At 39.4% G+C, this 17,935-nt stretch overlaps 1 protein-coding gene across 4 annotated transcripts in view; it reads right to left on the minus strand.

Annotated features, from left to right (window-relative positions):
* Positions 1-908: 908 nt before the first annotated feature.
* mtss1lb (MTSS I-BAR domain containing 2b) overlaps positions 909-17,935 on the minus strand; it is a 50,225-nt gene continuing 33,198 nt past the window's right edge. Inside the window, exons 4-15 of one of the 4 annotated variants that reach the window (XM_043244432.1) lie at positions 13,610-13,694; positions 12,992-13,083; positions 12,673-12,747; positions 11,784-11,792; positions 10,939-11,096; positions 10,216-10,323; positions 10,032-10,129; positions 8,019-8,238; positions 6,027-6,101; positions 5,005-5,181; positions 3,708-3,873; positions 909-3,078 (exon numbers count right to left, since the gene is read on the minus strand). In XM_043244432.1, the coding sequence (XP_043100367.1) occupies positions 2,300-3,078; positions 3,708-3,873; positions 5,005-5,181; positions 6,027-6,101; positions 8,019-8,238; positions 10,032-10,129; positions 10,216-10,323; positions 10,939-11,096; positions 11,784-11,792; positions 12,673-12,747; positions 12,992-13,083; positions 13,610-13,694 (2,042 nt within the window). In that variant the 3' untranslated portion in view covers positions 909-2,299. The remainder of the gene's footprint in view (positions 3,079-3,707; positions 3,874-5,004; positions 5,182-6,026; positions 6,102-8,018; positions 8,239-10,031; positions 10,130-10,215; positions 10,324-10,938; positions 11,097-11,783; positions 11,793-12,672; positions 12,748-12,991; positions 13,084-13,609; positions 13,695-17,935) is intronic. The other 3 variants (XM_043244434.1, XM_043244433.1, XM_043244435.1) reach the window with 3 other exon arrangements.

Genomic DNA, 17,935 nt, shown 5'->3' on the forward strand with positions numbered 1-17,935 from the left:
ACAACCCAAAAGAGTAAGGAGCAAGTGTCTGGCGCAACAGCACTATTTATGACCGCAGGGGATATAGGGAGTCTTGGGAGAACAGAAAGTCACTCACAAACAGACACTACATGACTAAAAACTATGTTTCGACCTCCTACGTATCACTTCCACATCCAGTATCATCACAAGAGCATCGTTTTTCTTCACGTAGAGTGAACCGGGGTAACCAGCAACCTTTCATGTCATAGGTGTTTACTCCTAGATCATCTAAAACAGGCAGTGGAATGCTTTTATCATAAACAACTGGATGAGTTTTCTTCCCAGAGTTCATTCTCTCCACCTCCTTTATTCATCCCTTCTTCCCTCTGCAGATCCAAAGTTCATTCTTATGACCCAAAAAATGGCAGCCAGGTGTGTGCCTTCATCTTAGCTCGTTCTCTCCACCCCTCCTAAAGATATCAAAGGGACTGTGGTTTGAGGCTTGACAAGTAAAAGAAAATATTTTTTTTCAACTTATTTAGAATCTTAAATTGGAAATTAAATATAACGCATCAACCGATTCCCTTTCAAGATCATTGGTCACACTTTACAGTAAGATTAATCTGGTTAACAGTTAATTGCAGTAGGTATTGCAAGGTGTGCTTGGACAAGGCACAACTTATCAAAAAATATCTAGTTAATTTTCATTTATAAATACATACCGTTCAAAAGTCGGGGGCCGTTAGATTTGTAATGTCTTTGAAAGAAGTCAAATCAAAAATGCAGCAAAAACACTTTTCTACTTTTATTTTACTAACAATTGCTGTCATGGCAAAGCTGTTTTTTTTTTTAAATCAGGACTGAAATTATATTTTTTGCGCTTTTATGGAAACCCTAATCTTTTTTTTTTTTTTTTTTTTTTTTTGCAGGATTTTTTGATTATTTGATGAATAGAAAGTTCAAATGAAAATGAAAGTCTTTGAAACAGAAATATTTTGTTACATTATAAATGTCTTTACTGTTACTTTTGATCAAAGAATACTTGCTGAATAAATGTATTAATATTTTATTGACGCTAACCCTTTGAATGGCAGTGTACTATTGTTCATAATACATTAGCCGATGCTAATTTATTACACTTGAAATATAAAAATTGCACAAGAATAAGGAGAAATGAACATTGATCTAGATGAATCAATTCTAGTTTGTGATACCTAATACATTAATTAACACTGTTAACAGATTGATCTTACTGCAAAGTGTTGCCAAATCATTCTTCTTACATCCATCTCTGCTTCACATCCCATCTCTCACTTTTTTCCTATATCGCAACATCACTACGCGCATTTGTCTCCCTATGTACCAGGGCACGTGACCGCGGCGTATCACAGCATTCACCACACACAGTGTGGCCACAGTGACAACTAGTGGTCAAAACTACGCCTTAAAAGTGCTCTGCATCCTTTCTATTTTTCATTTTCTTTTTAAATAAGCCATAATTAGACTCAACAAGAAGTCTTCGAAAGCGTCTTGCTTCCCCAAAGACACCTGAACATCAAAAACTTTATTAAAAGCTGATCTTCGTCGCCTTCCCCCATCAAAGGAAACAAAAAATGAAAAAGCATTATTGCTCCACATTATCATGGCGTTTTTTCACCCTAAATCTACAGAAATCCACATACCTGACATGAACGTTTCCTACTCTTAGGAGCTAGGAGGCGATTAACTGCTTGTTAATAAGACAAACAAGACAACGGAAGTGTACAAACGAAAGATAGATCCTGTCCCTCTACGCAACCACGAGCTGACCTGCAGCAAAGCCCTGCTCACCTCCAGACTGCAGACCAACACACAACAGCGATACCACAAGACTTTCAGGATGTCAATTTTACTGGAGGTGAGGGCGGGGTTAGAGAGAGCGTTGTGGAGGGCAAGGATTTCGACGAGCCCCTGCGTACCCCGTGAGCTTCTCCAGCACTGATTCCTGGGGTCCATAATTTGAGGAGGGCCGTTATTCTACGGGGACCATGCGGACATCCTGGTCCCTTGTTCTGTCAGTAGTTAATTGTCTCACTAAAGTTCAACTATCCCGCGGTGATGGGCGTGTTAATAAGACAAACATGCGTTCGGACGCGCTAAGAGTTATAGTGGCCTGAGCCTGCTGTTACATATCATTTACTTTTTTCATTACTGTTATTCATTATTTTCTATAATGACTTTAAACATTTAATTTTTTAATCCTCTTTTTCATAGCTGATTTTCTAAAGAGTCATTGTGAAGTTTTTTTTTTTTTTTTCTGGGTTACTTCGCTCATATTCTCCCATCTCTCCAGGAGGCATCACAAAATCCGGGGTGCTGAGCGATCGTTGGAGACGGTTTTACGCAGTCGCACCCCTCGACGAATAGACCTCAGCATGTCCTCACCCTCCTGGGGCGCTTCGGGATCGGGTTGGGTCTCGGGGCCCGGCGGGGGCTGGTTTGGAAGCGAGGGGAAAGGGAACTGGCCCTCACCTAAGGCGTGAGCACTGGCCACCAGCTCCCCGATCTTCTCCACCAGACTGTGGCGATTGGCAGCCAGCAGGTGATCTTCTTCGCCCGGTTGGCCGTAGACGCTCATCTCTAAGCCGCCTACGCCCCCCGAGCCCCAGGCTGTGTTAGGCAGGCTCAGTCGCTTCGGAGAGGCCTTCACGTACTCCAGCGCTCCAGGGGAGGCGTCATCCGGCACATAAAAGACACATTCTTCGCTGCCCACACGGGCGGGTGGGCCAGTGTACCCGCCGGGTGAGTCAGGCACAGTGGGGGTCTTGACTGGCACGATGGGTGGGCGTATAGGAATAGGGCCAGCGTTGGAGAGGGTGCGCCTCACCCCTGGCTTCGTAGACGGTGTACGGCGAATGGTGGCCGTGCCGGGAATACCGCCCCCTCCGCCGGGTGGTCCGCCCAGAGCACCCACTCCGCTGGGCAGGCCCGCTGTGCTGGCGGGACGCTTAGTCTGTATCATGCGCCGGTAGTTCTGGGCGATATTACTGTGACGGGGAATAGTGGAGGATTTATCAAATTCAGCCTGGCCGTCAGCCTCAGTATCTCCGTTCACTGAGTAACCATCGTAATCGGAGCCTGACAACAACAAAAAAACAAACCCACTTGTAACTTGTCTTATAACTAGGGTTAAACGCAAAGAATAATGAACACAAATCTGTGAAAATTCATTCCCGCATTAATTACTCACCCCCATGTCATCCAGAAGTTTTTCTGATTCTCTACAGACAGCAACGCAACTATCACATTCAAGGCCCAGGACATCAATAAAACAGTACCTTTATAACATTACAGTTGAACCACTTATTATTTTAACAATGTCCCGACTACCCCTCTAGGCCTTGAATGTGGTAGTTGCGCTGCTGCAGGGTCAATAAGATCTAGGATTTCATCAAAAACATCTTTGTGTTGAAGATGGATGAAGGTCTTGCAGGTTTGGAACAACATGAGGGTGAGTAATTGATGACAGATTTTTTTTATTTTTGGGTGAACTAACCCTTTAAGGTTTCCGACAATAAGAGAATAAAAACGACAATGATGCAGCGTAATGATAGTGAAGTAAATCGACAGCCAATTAACTGATTTTGAAGAGCTTGAGCGTTTAGAGTGACAGACGACAACTGCAGTCCATGCTTGTAATAAAAAAAACTTGGTGTGTAATACAGTTAGCATTATAGTTGTCATGCTTATTTTTGACTGTGTATTACCCTGTGAGGGGATGGTATCTTCAGAGCAGGATGGGGTGGTTGTCTGAGTGCTGTATCCACTAGAGTACTGCAGAGAGTCTCGGCTGCTCTTCTGCTGCTCCATGCTGAGGCCTCGTGTCAGGACCATAGCTAGATCACTAGCAGCTGGGGACACCTCCTCACCGTGCTGCACCATGAAACAGTACACACATACAGTTACATCAAACACAGACTTGACACCTGTAGCTTAATCTGTGTGCAAACGTAAACCAGAACTATGAAAATTGGATAAATAAAAATGCAATTATGCAAAAATATTATTAAAATGCATTCATTTATGGTACATACTGACAGCTTGCGCCTGGGCAAACAGTCTATTGTTGTTAAAATTGTACTGGCAGGTTTTACTAAAGATGAGCAATGAATTAGTGCCGAAAAGGACAGTTATTTTGTTGTCTGACCTTATTGAATATGCATTTGTAGGAGTTTCCCTTTCAGATGCAAAAAATATGGTGGAGGGTATTCGAATGAATCACGCAACGCATTTTACTAACGTTTGCGCTTGTCGAATTACTGGTATTTGCACCATTATTTAATGATGCTGAGTCTGTGTCTGACTTTTCTTAAATCTGTTTTGTCTTCAAGCCCCACATTGTCAAAGATAATGTTTCAGGTCCACGAAGATACAGTATTTATGGTATTCAGTATTCAGTTGTATTGACATACAGTAGCTGCTCATTTTCAAATGTTTTTTGTATTTTTAAGAAAAGAATAGTGGCATGTATTAAAATAATTAAACAAACAATTCCAAAAGTGTTATTCAGGGCTTACACCTAATGTATTTCCATTACATTTATATTACTGTTATAGCTCTAGTTGACTTTTCTAGTTGTTTGTGTTTGTGAGTTATTATGTAGAAATAACAATTTTTACCTAAAATATAGATTTTAAAGCTTGACACAACATACAAAAAATTCCTTTTAAAATAACTTTTTAAGAATTTATTAGTTTTCAAAGCTTGTCCAAGTACAGAAATCTGCTTTTACAGGAACACGATAACTCTTCTTACCTTAAAATTCAAGTTGGTGAGGAAAACAAGTAAAGTTTTAGATCTTTTAGCGTATTTTAAAGTTTATTTTTCGTTATTTTTAAGCCAACTGGCCGTTCACTGAAATGAGTTCAGATGCTCCAGGTGGACAACCATTGCATTATTAAGTATTCAAGGCCACTGCAGCCCACATTTGAAGAAACCAGCCTTAAGCAAACACACAATTTTGCCACACAAAATGATGAATGTTTCATATATTGAGAAAGTTACCTTGGCAGCTATAGTGGCCGGGTTCATCCTTGGCCTCTGGGGGTCTTCTGAATGCATCCCAGAATACCCCTGTGACTGAGGAGACGTTTCTGCCTCCCTCAGCCTATCCAGAGGCTCCTTCCTTCTCTGAAGTGTGCTGGCCAGCGGCTGCTCACTGGAACCTACCTTGGACCAGTCCTGAGGAAGCAGACACGGTTAATTCAGGTCAGTGAATAGCAACAGATGCAACGGTCTCAGGGGCGAGAGAGAAGCCTGGCCCACGATCCAGCAGTTTGAGTGTCCTTTCAATAGATACGGTCTTATGTGTTTTAGAAAAAGCCCAATCTCAGTGTTTGCTTTACTGTCTGAGTAGATAGGTACCTTCCGTGGTCTGCTCGGTTTAGCAAATCTCACAGCCAGAGATTTGAAACCAGGATCAAACAGCCAACAGAAAAGGCGCGTGTTAAAAAGCAAAATGAGGTAATGAATGAAGTTAAGCAGAATGAAATCAAAACAAAAACACTCTCAGTAGGTGTTATTCAGGAGCCACGTATTCAACGCAAAAAGAAGAGGAGATGAACAAAACTGCAATGACAATTGCCGATGGAGACAAACCTTCCAGCAAGGAACCTTGGATGTGGGAGAGGGTGTGTTGGATCCAGGGGAGCGGTTATAGGGTGGGGACGCAGGAAGTATGACAGAGAAAGGCCTGATGGAGCCAGTGTGAGAGAGAGCAGGGCGGAAGGTAGCGAAGGACGAGCCAAACTGCGGAATGGAGAGATAAGATCGAGACCGTCAGTGCAGCAAGAGACCCCCTTCCCTTTACCCGTGGGCATGGGAGCCTTTGTGTGTGTGGCTTCGCAGATACATGCTGAGAGTGGCAGGAAAGATCAGATCTCATGACAGCACAAAGACGGAGACAGAGCAGACCCCAGCCTGCCAGTCAGCCGCAGCACAATCCTCACGGGTCCCACAGACAATACAAAATCTCACTGACAGTTTCAGCACACGTGTGTCTTATGGACAGAGGACTTAGTACTTACTGTGGTTGGAGAGCTACACTCACTAACTGACTGGCAGGTCTCTGAAGCTTCTGAGGACGCTGAACTTGACGACTTCTGAAAGAGAAATCATGAAAGATGGGATGTCAGCAGGGAAATGTTTAGAGGGTCTCTGTTTGAAATCAATGGACACTTCGTTAACACAAAACTCACATTTTTTTCTAAACAGCACTTCAAGTGCTTCAACTTGGTGTTTCCAAGTAAGTGACCATCAGGGAAGAGAGTAATTGACGGATTGATAAATTACAATTCAAATTGTTTAGCTTATTCCGGTCTCACACCGCATCCAGCTATTTTTAGCTATATTAAAGTTTGTTTTGCTGCTTGATATTGGAAATATGTGTGTCTTATCGTATTATTGTAATGTATTATCTTTGTAATGCAAACCAATTTGACCATTTACTGCACGTTGTTATTCTTCTCATTATTTACCTATAGTGGCTAAAAGTCTTGCCCATAGAATTACTTCCAAGTAAAAAAATTAAAAACTAATGGTTTTGTTGCCATCTGCTGGTTGATTTTATATATATATATATATATATATATATATATATATATATATATATATATATATATATATATATATATATATATATATATATATATATATTTATATATATACATTTATATATATATTTATATATATATATATTATATATACATTTATATATATATTTATATTTATTAAAGTTAAATTAGTTTTTTGGTTAGTTATTTTTTATTTCTTTATTTATTTTGATATGAAATTCAGTCATTTGATCATTTTTATATGCGATATGCATGAATCATGAACATCGCCTGGCGTTTTTCTGAATTATTTATGCTAGCTTGACCCTCAATATGCTAATCCTTCATTGTGTTCCACACTATACGTTTGGTAGATTCACAGCCAGGCACAATCCCCTTTTCTTTCCATGGTGAGAGTAGCATGTGAGCTCCGAGACGAGTGCATTTCTCTTGCTTTACTCCAAAGACAGTGTATAGAAGGAGCTGCCTCTGTGTATATACTGTGAGGCCTATGTTCCATATACAATGCTTTGCAAGTACATTTCAAGCTCTGTACCGATTGTCACCATTTTTAAAAATCAGCTTCACTCCTATTCTGAACATTGGCAAACAAAAAAACTAACAAAAAAAAAAAAAAACTGGCATACAGTGGTTCATAGACTTGTCCACAAGAGGTCACTATTAATTTGCACACAGGGAATATGCATGTTTGAAGCTGGGACACAGATGTGCAGTAATACTGTGGTTTCTTCAAAAATTTCTATGGGGTAGTCATTGCAATGCCAGCAGGAAAAGATGTAGGCCTATAATTTGGTGGGCTCACAATTATAACTTCATTAACTGATATATTTTGGGTTTTTAAATCTACTTTAACTCTAGCTATTATCTATATATTATACTATCTATCTATCTATCTATCTATCTATCTATATATATATATATATATATATATATATATATATATATATATATATATATATATATATATTCAATTAATGATGTTTGTTGAGCATGAGACTTCTTCCAAAAATATTTCAACACTACTGTAAATAAATATCATAAATATTTACCATATATTACTACAAAAAATATTATAGCGCTATTGTTTTGCATGAGTTATTTTGACTGACAAATCAATTCACTCAGTTAAATAAACTTTAGGTTAGACACCATGCTGAATGTAACGTGGATGCAGTACTATGTACAAGTCTTTACAGTGGCGCTGTATAAATCACTTTTTTACAAGTTTCAAATCTGTTTTTGGATGTTTGTTTTTCTCAGAAAGACGTTTTGTCAGCTGAACAATCACTGTTGAGCTAAACAACAGCACAATTCACTGAACACAGTACTTCTATCCCTCACAGCCTTGTTTTCATTCCTGTCAAAAATAAGGTCTCTACCTTCACGTTACCAACATTTCTACAGGACCATCATGTCAGCAGGAAATAAGTACTTTGAAATGAATACCTGGCTGGTTATGTCGGAGGGCATGGGCGATGGGGGTTTGGAGTAGACGTTGGCGTCCTGGGAGATGAAGCCGGAGTCGTGGGAGGAGACGCTGCTGAGGCGGTGTGCAGCGGTGGTTAGCGGCTGGGCCAGGCTGCGGTAGCGACAGGACGAACTGGGTGAGTGAGTCTGAGAGCCACCAGAGGATCGAGAAGCGCTACTATGGGCGCTGTTTACACTGCTGCGGGGGCAAGGGAAAGTGCGACAGGGCAGAGGACCGGGGGGCAAGGGTGAGGTACGGAGGGCGGTAAGTGTGAACCATACCCACGAGATCAGAATGAGCAGGATGACAGGATTACAAGATGACAGGAACGTGATTGACAGAAAACAATTACGTGACAAACATTTGAGGGAGAAAAAAAAAAGAGAAGGACAAACAAAGGTCTCAAGCAGCGATGGGGTTGATGGGTAAGGATGGAGGTCGGGGTGGGGGGGCAGAGGGAGAACATATGTAAGACAAAGTTTGACAGGTGTGACACAGGGGGCCTAGTATGGAGATCGAAGGTTGTGTTCAGATGTGTGGGCCTTTGCGCAGCCAACGCACTTGAATCAACCCCCATGACTCCATGCGAGGCGGCACAAACAAACACAAACAGGTACTAAATGACACTGTTAAAAAGGAAGCCTTAATTGGCCCTGGAGCCAAAGCAAAACACTAATGGTCTAATCAAAAAATCAGCAGGGACTGGTTATGTAAAAGTGATCTTGAAATGCTTTCAGTTTGTTTTGAAGTCATTATTTCATATTCCAGGTTAAAAATCGGCACAGGGATATTAGACAGAGTCTGTTGTGGAGGTTCTTAAATGGGTTTTAACCTGGAATATTCATTTAAGAGAGCAAAGCACTGAAGTCACAATAATCAGACACACTAATTGCTAGTGATTTACAAAAGTAATAAACTCTTATTAAACGGGCTACTTTAGTGTAATTGTGTTAATTGTAGCTAATTGCTACGCTTCATCCTTGACTTCATCAAAAGGAATCAGTGGGTGAATAACGTAAATCAATAAGCATTAAACTGCCCGTTGAAAGCAAGGCTCTTGAAGGAATACAAAATAACTTTTTTGTTTAATGACCGCAGTGCTCTGTCTCTAAGGTGTTGTTGGGGTTACATGTGATGTCAACATACAGTGAGATTGTGTAGCAGCAGCAGCAGCATCAGCGGCCCCCTCAATACACACACACTTATAAAATATAACCTCCCTGAAAAAACACTGAAAAAAACTTAAGCTAGTAGTTTCGAGCTAGTCATGGTTGCAGGCATTAGCATTACCTCTAAAGGCATAGTTTACCAAAAGAAATGGCTATTCTATAATCATTTACTCGACCTCATGTCATTCTGAAGCCATAAGATTAAGTCCAGCCCACTAAAACCTTGACACTTCAAGAAGTTCATAAAGAAATTATGGCACAAGCACACAGTTGGCACAAGTTTTCATAGAAGATTTTTGGTGTGCTCTATTTATGTGCATTGATAAATGTTTAGATTAAATCTTTTATTAGAGAATTTATTTATTTTATTTTTTTTTGTGAAATGGACTTTGAATGGAGAGAAAACAGGTTTAAATGAGTAACTGAGTGCAGAATTCATAATTTATTCCTTTAACACGGTCTGAACAGCTGGTTTGTTTTCTGATTCAGTATGGTCTACAAGCTTTATGGCTCAGACCAGCTTAAACCAATGAAATACCAGCTACTGTACCATGTCCCAAGACACTGCATAAGCTTGATTTTCCAGCGGGGGTTACAAGTACAAGCTGCCACTTGGCAATTTTAATTTGTAGTCTATCGTACTTGCCTTTTTGCAAAAAAAATGCAATTTTTGAAACAATCACAACAACGAAAAGCCGAGCAACGCAATACACACACCACAAACAACAAATCTGTGCAGCAAAAAAAGACTAATAGCCAGAAATAAAGATTAACATTACTGGCAGCATAATGTCTCTATTTCTTTATCCCTCTCGCTCTCACCTGCACATGCTGCTTTTCCTGGAGCCAGAGCTGCTGGGAGAAGAGCGGGGAGTCTGGTAGGACCAAGAGTAATCAGAACCCTTAAGGTCTTTTATTACCTGAAAAAAAGGGAGACTTCTTTTAGTTTGTTTCTGTAAAGCACTGTGCAGTACATGCTGTGACTGGTGTATATAAGCGTGTGCACCTGCTCGCTGGCTGGGGGCAGTTTGTGGGGGTCTGAGGTTAACACAGTGAGGTCATCAATAATGGCCTGGAGATGAGTGATCTCTCCCAACATGGCAATCTCTCCATTCTAACGTCACACAAGGACAGAAGCACAAGTTCATAGATCAAAATCAACGCAATGCCATTAAACGACAGCCAATAACACATTCGAAGAGCTTCTTATAGAGTAATTATTTTACAGAACAAACTATTATTACTTTTGTATGAAGAGCAATTCTAACTATTCACCAGTTGCTTATATAGCATGCCTATTATTAGCATACTGGCTGTTTATTAGTACTTATAAAGCACATATTCTGCACGACCATATTGTACATCCCTAATCCTACCCAACACCTAAACTTGCCTTACTAACTATTTATAAGCAGCTAATTAGGACTTTATTGACACTATGGTCATAGTTAATGGTTTTTAAATAGTGAGAATAGAGCCTTAAAATAAATTGTGACCAAATGAGGATATCATAAGGAATATGTGACTGGAGTAATGGCTTTTTAAATAAATGACAATTATTGTCTATTATTTGTCAATTATTTGTATTATTATTACAAAATATATTAAACACAAAGTTATTTAAAATTGTAATAATATTTCACAACATCATTTTTTTTTAAACAGTGCTGCATTCAACAAAAAAAAAAAAAAAAAAAAAAAGAGATCTTTTTAATGATGTGGGAAGTACCACTACAGGCTGCAGGAAGCTGATGAAGGTACAAAAGCGTCCTCTCTCCTCCACTAGAGCACGTCGCACCGCCTGTTTCTCCGTCTCCTCCATCAGAAGGTACATGTCATTCACATCCTGCATTGCACTGTCCAGCTGTGGCTGAAGGTCCCCCCGGCCTAGAGGGGGCGACGGAGGGCATAACAGAAAAAAAAGAGGGGGAAAGAGAGGGATGAAACGGTGAAGAAAAAAAATGGCCAAAGAATCAGACAAAACAGCAGGTCGAATGGAAGAATGAGAAGAATGTAAAGGACAATCAAATGAGGCAGAACACAAGAGAACACACAGAACATGAGAACATCTCTCTTCCAGCCTCCAACAATATGAACGTAATGTGAACACAGAACAAAACGAACTACTCGACTAGCACCTACACAACAGATGGAGACGGACGCTTCTGAACTCTGCAGTCAAACATCTTCTACTCTTAATGGAACCTCCCAGAGGAAGTTAAAAGGTTAACTCATGCAGACTAGATTGTTAGTGATGGTCACGACCTTTGCCGAGGAAGCAAAGTCAGCTATCAGCAGTAGAACTGCTTTCAGGAACACAAGCAGCATGCATGCTGGGACGGCATCAGCAAAATCATGCACGAAGCAAACCCTCAGGTGTTACGATGGGGGAAAAGAGAAAGGCTGTAATCTTAAATCAGCTGTCAAGCCAGAATGTTAGGTGGGGGTTAAATCCGACGGCCACGGAACTGTCTGCAGACGTGTTTTGGGTCTTTTTCAAGTCGAGGCCGGGTTAAAGGGCCATGCAGAGTGTCTAAGTGAGCCACAGCTTGGTGTGGAAAAAAACATACTTACCTTGTAGCTCTATAGAAAGAGAGTAGAATGACAAAGAGAGAGAGAACACAACATGGGGGGAATCCAAGAGAGGGTAAGGGACAGATAGAAAGAGATACAGAGAAAGAGAGGAGGGAGAGCACTGTGTTAGGGTTAGTATTAGGAAGCAATTCAGCTCATTTCACGGCCAAAATGTTTAAGAAAAGCCAAACCAACAAAGCAAATCGAACCAAAACCAAATTCAGAAATCAGCCCAAAAATGTATTATTTAATGTGCCAAAAATAATATCATATACGTAATCTTATCAAACTGAATGGTCTTATAAGGAATGAGATGCCTGACTAAACAGCGTAAATAGGAAGCGTTTCCTTTAACACTGAAGTCTTCCTAGTAACACACAGGATTGTCATCCTATCTTCAAAAGCAGAAATTATTGGCTGCTGGGATATGAACACGAACAGCTTAGCAAATGAGGTGAGAGTTGCACTTCTGCATTTCAGCCAGCAGAGGGGGTTGCTTACATTGCAGAGGACCGTTTCCCTCGTATGAAGAAGGGTCAGTAATTTTATCGAACACAGTGCAGTCACAGTCTATGTGGCTTTAACAACACTTCTGAGATTCAACTGTCCATCACCAACCATAAGAGCCACTGAAAATGCATTCAACATATGCTGATTGCATAAGAACAGCAGGTTGGTCAGAACGTCAAATAAAACAGTTGCTTTTGACCTTGGGAAAATGCCCTTGACTCATTCCCAACACGTTTCTGCTTTGTAATAGGGCAGTGTTATGTAACATTGATCCATTACTTTCAATGATATTAAACGCTTGTGTTCTAGTATCGGTTGTTTGCGATACTGCTGCCTTGCTTAACATTACTTTGTAGTATTGTTAAAAAAGATCTGTTACCTTTCCTGGCTTTCTTCTGCAATTTCATGGTGTCTGAAGATTTCTTCTTTATCTCATGACGAGACCGTTTGTACTCTTTAAAAAAAAACAAAAAAACAAACATATTAAGATTTACACTACTTATTTTAATAACTAGATACTAACCCCAAAGCTGTCTTAACATTAAACCATGTAGTTATTGTACTACCCAGTGCTTTTTTGGTTAAGTACAATGTAAGTACATGTACTGTAAAATAAAGTGTCACTGAACATTTGTATGCTCTCTACTCAGTGAGGACCGACATTAGTGTGCGTGTGGACAAAAAAGGGGCTTAGTCACCTTTGGCATGGTCCTTGTCCAGTTGATTGGCTGTCTTCTTCCAGTCTTCAATGCGGTCCTGTAGCGGAGTGATCAGGCTCTCCATCAAAGCACTGAGAGCAATGGAGAGAGGATCATGTTCTCAACCGTTCACAGCTGAGTCACAGTTTCTCATTAAATTACAGAGCAATATGAACATTCACGAGGAAATATCATCAACCCTGTGGGGGTTCAGACCATGAGAAATGAAGGCTTTGGTTTACAGCGTGGCTTAGAGTCTGAGGCATCCATTCATTAGACTGTCAGAGGGAATTGTCAGCAGATGTCCTTTAATGAAGTGTGAAAAGTGTGTGTATTTGTGTTCTCTTGTCTTGCCAGTGTCATCAGACTTTGAGAGTGAGTCTGCGATTATAGTGTATTGTGATATTCAAACAGATATATGCGCACCGGCACATATCAATCAGCGAGAGACTAACAATTCTACATAAGACGAATGAGAACGATGTACGAAATTCATAATTTCCCTTGTTTGTGCTCTCTATGTCCTTGCAATGCATATAATCATATGCATTTGTGTTGTGTATAGACCTCTAAAGTACGACACACAGTAAGCAGATGACAGGAGGAGTTTTCTCGTACTTAGTAAAATGGCGTAGTTTAGCCTCAATGCTGCGATGCCTCATACACATGCGGGTCAGCGCTGATCCGATGTCTCTGGTAGCACCTACGGGAGACAGAAGAGACAAAAAAACTGTCAGAACATCATGCAAAAATAAGAACACACAGGATACACGTATAGTTCATTGACCAAAACCAGCACAGTAAAAAACATTGGCTGCAGTCCAAAACCATCAAGTCTACAACTTCCTGCCATTCAAATATGTATTGTTAACATTGATCAGTAATTTATACTTGCTGCAGTCCAAATAAATCGATTTCATTTAAAAGGCTCCCAAAGTGTGTGCGAAACCTGTAGCCACAGTATAAATTAGGCTATTTTTAGTTGCAGGTTGGAAAAAAACGTTTGGAAAATCCTGACCCCAGTATTTATAGGAGGGAGTGTGCTTTCTTCCAAAGAAGGTGGCCTGGACTGCTATTATTTCCCTTAAGTGTTTACATGTCAAACTGAATTGTTAAACTAAGGAGGCTAAAAGTGTTGCCTGGAACTGCACTAGCCCTTTAAATTTAACTGTACCATCTTCGGTAGAAGAAACAAATGATTATTTACAATTTAAAAACTCACTGTGAAAATTTGAAGATTTGACTGGCAAACGACCACAATGTCGTGTGATTAAAAGATTATCAATAAACCTTAAAGCAGTATGCTTCTTTGAGGGAGAAAGGCTGGAAGGAAAGGTTTGCATTAGTACTTTTGGCTTATTCACAGGTTGATAAAAACCTACATTCCAGCAATACAGTAAACCCTGACCTCAGATTTCCAGTAGATCTCAGATCTCCAAACCAGCGAATGAGATTCAACCAGATTAGAGCAGTTCAGTATCCTAGGTCTTACAGGGTTAATCTGGGCCCACACCATAAATAATCAACCCTGAACCTAAAGATTTTGAAGACCAAATATTGACCATGTGTGGATGATTCTCCTAAAGTTTCTAAGGAGAGAAAAAGATCTAAATGAGGCTTGAATTTAATTACACAGCTGAGAACAGAGGGTTATAAAATGAATGTGAATACCGTGGTTCAGATTAGGAGGATTGATTAGAAACATTTGTGTTTTGACTTTTATTATAGATGTTGGTGCCTTGACAAACAGGAACATAGCTTGAGACATTGTGGAGATCTTTTACATTTCTACTCCATTTAATCCCAATGCCGTCTCAGAGAAACAAGATTTAAAAGATCTAATCTGCCATTTTCTCTCCTAACTTTCTTAGTTACTTACATTAGCCCTGAATGACTTGCACAAAAAGCACATACTGTATACACACAAATAAATTCTAAAAAGAGTTCATTTTGCCTAAATATTATGCATACACATCGGTCTCAGACAGCAGATGAGTCAATCAAGCAATAGCATTAAAGCTAATGAACGTTTAAAGAATCAGACCAGAAAAAAATACCAAACACTATTCATTATCTATATACAAACGCATATAAGACTGCCCTGGACAAACATTGCCATGCTTTTGACTCTTGTGTCTATTATCCATTGCCATTTTGCAGTAATATGTGCACTAACACAGATTTTCTGCATGGCTGCTCCGAGCACAATGAGACACACACACACGCACACACTTTCAGAAGGGCACACATGCATACAAACAGAGTGTTTCTCCAATGAGACTCCAGTAAACCACGAGAGAAGCTCCATTCATAATTAACACATTCCTGCCTCATGCCTCCTGTTCTACCCAGCAACCATTCATTAATCCATCCCACAAACACACACGAGTGAGATTATACAGTGTCTAATGTCAAAGTGCCACCGCGCTTTAAGATAGTGAGAGAAAATCACAAAAGACAAAACTGGGAGTGAGAAAGTGTGAGAACGGAAAAGGCGTTCTTCACACATTTAAATTGTTTCAAAAATTAGACATCCTTTAGTGCGTGTATGTGCAGCAGTCTTGCTTGTTACCTCACAATTTTTTCTAAACGTGATTTTCTGAAAGTACGCATGTGTATTCATTTTTATTTTTCACTATCGTCCTCAAGCATTCATTCAGATCTGCCCTCATCCAATCAACGGCCAATGAAAAGAACCAGATCCTCCTACATTTTTTGTTTCTTTTTCATTAATCCACCTCACTCGAACGTACACGAAGACGTGATCTGTTGCTGCTTCTGTTTCTTCGCAACTTTAATGTAAAAGAAGACAGCTAACATCTGTCTAATGTTACATGTTCTCCATGTGCGTGCTCAGTTCTCCCGCTGCGTGTCTTGTAGCAAACCATTTCTGAGAAAATATCACATTGAAATGTCTCTGATGGCCACTTGAGAATGTCCGGCTCGGCGTGTGCTCTGAAGCAGTGTACTGTTGTTACCGCAGTAATCTGTACAGAGTGGCAGTATTCACAGAGTGCTGTCGCCTCCATCTGTTACAGCAGTCTGTGTTTACTGTTGGCCTCATCGCCAAGACCCGCACTGCCACACCAGCATCGACATATTGAATTTTCTCATGGCATTTAGTCACCACGATGTGAAAATGACCATTCTGGGAAAAGAAAAGTACAAGTTGACCAACATGTGTAATGATGTAAAAACCTTCCTCATAAATGACTGTATTTGTCTAATCAATTTCTGCCCAGGACAATATCAATAAAAAATAATATATCAAATTAATAATAGTTGAATGGCTCGTATCTAGCACTGGCATGTATAACGTGTGTCACGTTGCATGGTTGTAGTAAATCGTCTCAGCAAAGGATATAACAAAAATTATTCTTTTAATACAGGAACTCAGCATCAACACACGTAGTAATTTAATAACATTAAGGGCAGACAAGGGAGAAAGCAAGAGACAGGGTATTTAAACACAAAGAACAGAAACAGGTGAGCAAACACAGGTGGGGAATAATTAACAAACATGTAACAACATGGGGACCATATAGTTTATTAATTTATAAAATTACTACTTAGATATTATATATATATATATATATATATATATATATATATATATATATATATATATATATATATATATATATAGTTTTTAATTTATTAGTATCTGTTGATGCTCATTAACATTTAAAAGTCTGGGTCTGTCCTAAAATTTTAAATAAATGCTGTTCAAATTATTTGCTTGCTATGTTTATAAAATATTAGGTAGCACAACAACATCTTTTAACATTGATCACACTTTTTTATCCCAAATTTTAAAGTGCATTGCTTCAGTAGAGTATCTTTAAGTGTGTTAAAGCTCATTTAATCCTTAAATAATAATTTAATAACGCTCTTTATTTTACCCTTTAAAAAAATTTCAAAATGAATTAATATTAACTTATATAGACAAAATAATATAGAATGTTAATACTATCAATTCAACACGTAAACAAGGCCATAACATAAAAAAAAATTTAATTTGAGTTAAAATTATAGCTGATATCAATACATCCCTTCCGTCATCAAAATCGCCAGCCGTGCACGAGTTTATTTTCTAACAGCATTATTAACAGTATTAACAGCAGAATATTTGTTCATACCTGATAATAACTGTTCTGTGTTTCTGTGTCAGTATGTACTGTATGATCGTTTTTATCTGAGACAAAAATGGATGAAATCAGTCTGTTGGGAATTCCTTCTGTGGCTTCCAAACTTAATTGAATAGAGTAACTGGATAAACAAGGCCATTTACTTGGCTGACGACCAGCAGAAAGACATACAGAGCACTTACGAGAGAGAGAGAGAGAGAGAGAGCGGCAGGTCTATAATGTTTAGCTGAGTTTTCACAAATAGCTGAGGTACAGGTGCATTTACACAACATTATCGTCGTTAATCTTGACTTGCTGTCTCATTGTAAACAAAGCGAATCTGAAGATGACGACAGTGAACGAATGCACCAACCAAATTTTAGAATAAAGACAGATATGGAAGAGTGCTTCCCAATTGAACAGTGCTATATGCAAATACAAATTCAAATCCAAATTCTTCTGTCACTTATAGCTCTAATATTAGACCAACACAGACTATGCCCTCATAAACCATAAAACAATTCACATAAACATGTTAATAAGTGTGTATGCCATTTTTCCTTGTAAAACAAATTATCGGTATTGCAATGGTTCATCACTTGATGTTCAGTGTAAAATCTAGGTCATAAGTAGCGCACCAGTGGCACAGAATAGGTAATATAAAGCAGAAGGTGTACCGAGGCAAATACAGTACAGGAATATTAACAGAAACTCGTTACAACTCTGCTTATGTCTAAGTAAGACGTGAATTATGAGTGTTTTCGCCCGCTGTATGGGCAGCTGCTACTGTCCAGCCTTTCTGCTGTTTCCAGGGCAA

This window comes from Puntigrus tetrazona, chromosome 7 (assembly GCF_018831695.1).
Source record: "Puntigrus tetrazona isolate hp1 chromosome 7, ASM1883169v1, whole genome shotgun sequence".
In the NCBI taxonomy this organism is placed as follows: Eukaryota; Metazoa; Chordata; class Actinopteri; order Cypriniformes; family Cyprinidae; genus Puntigrus; species Puntigrus tetrazona.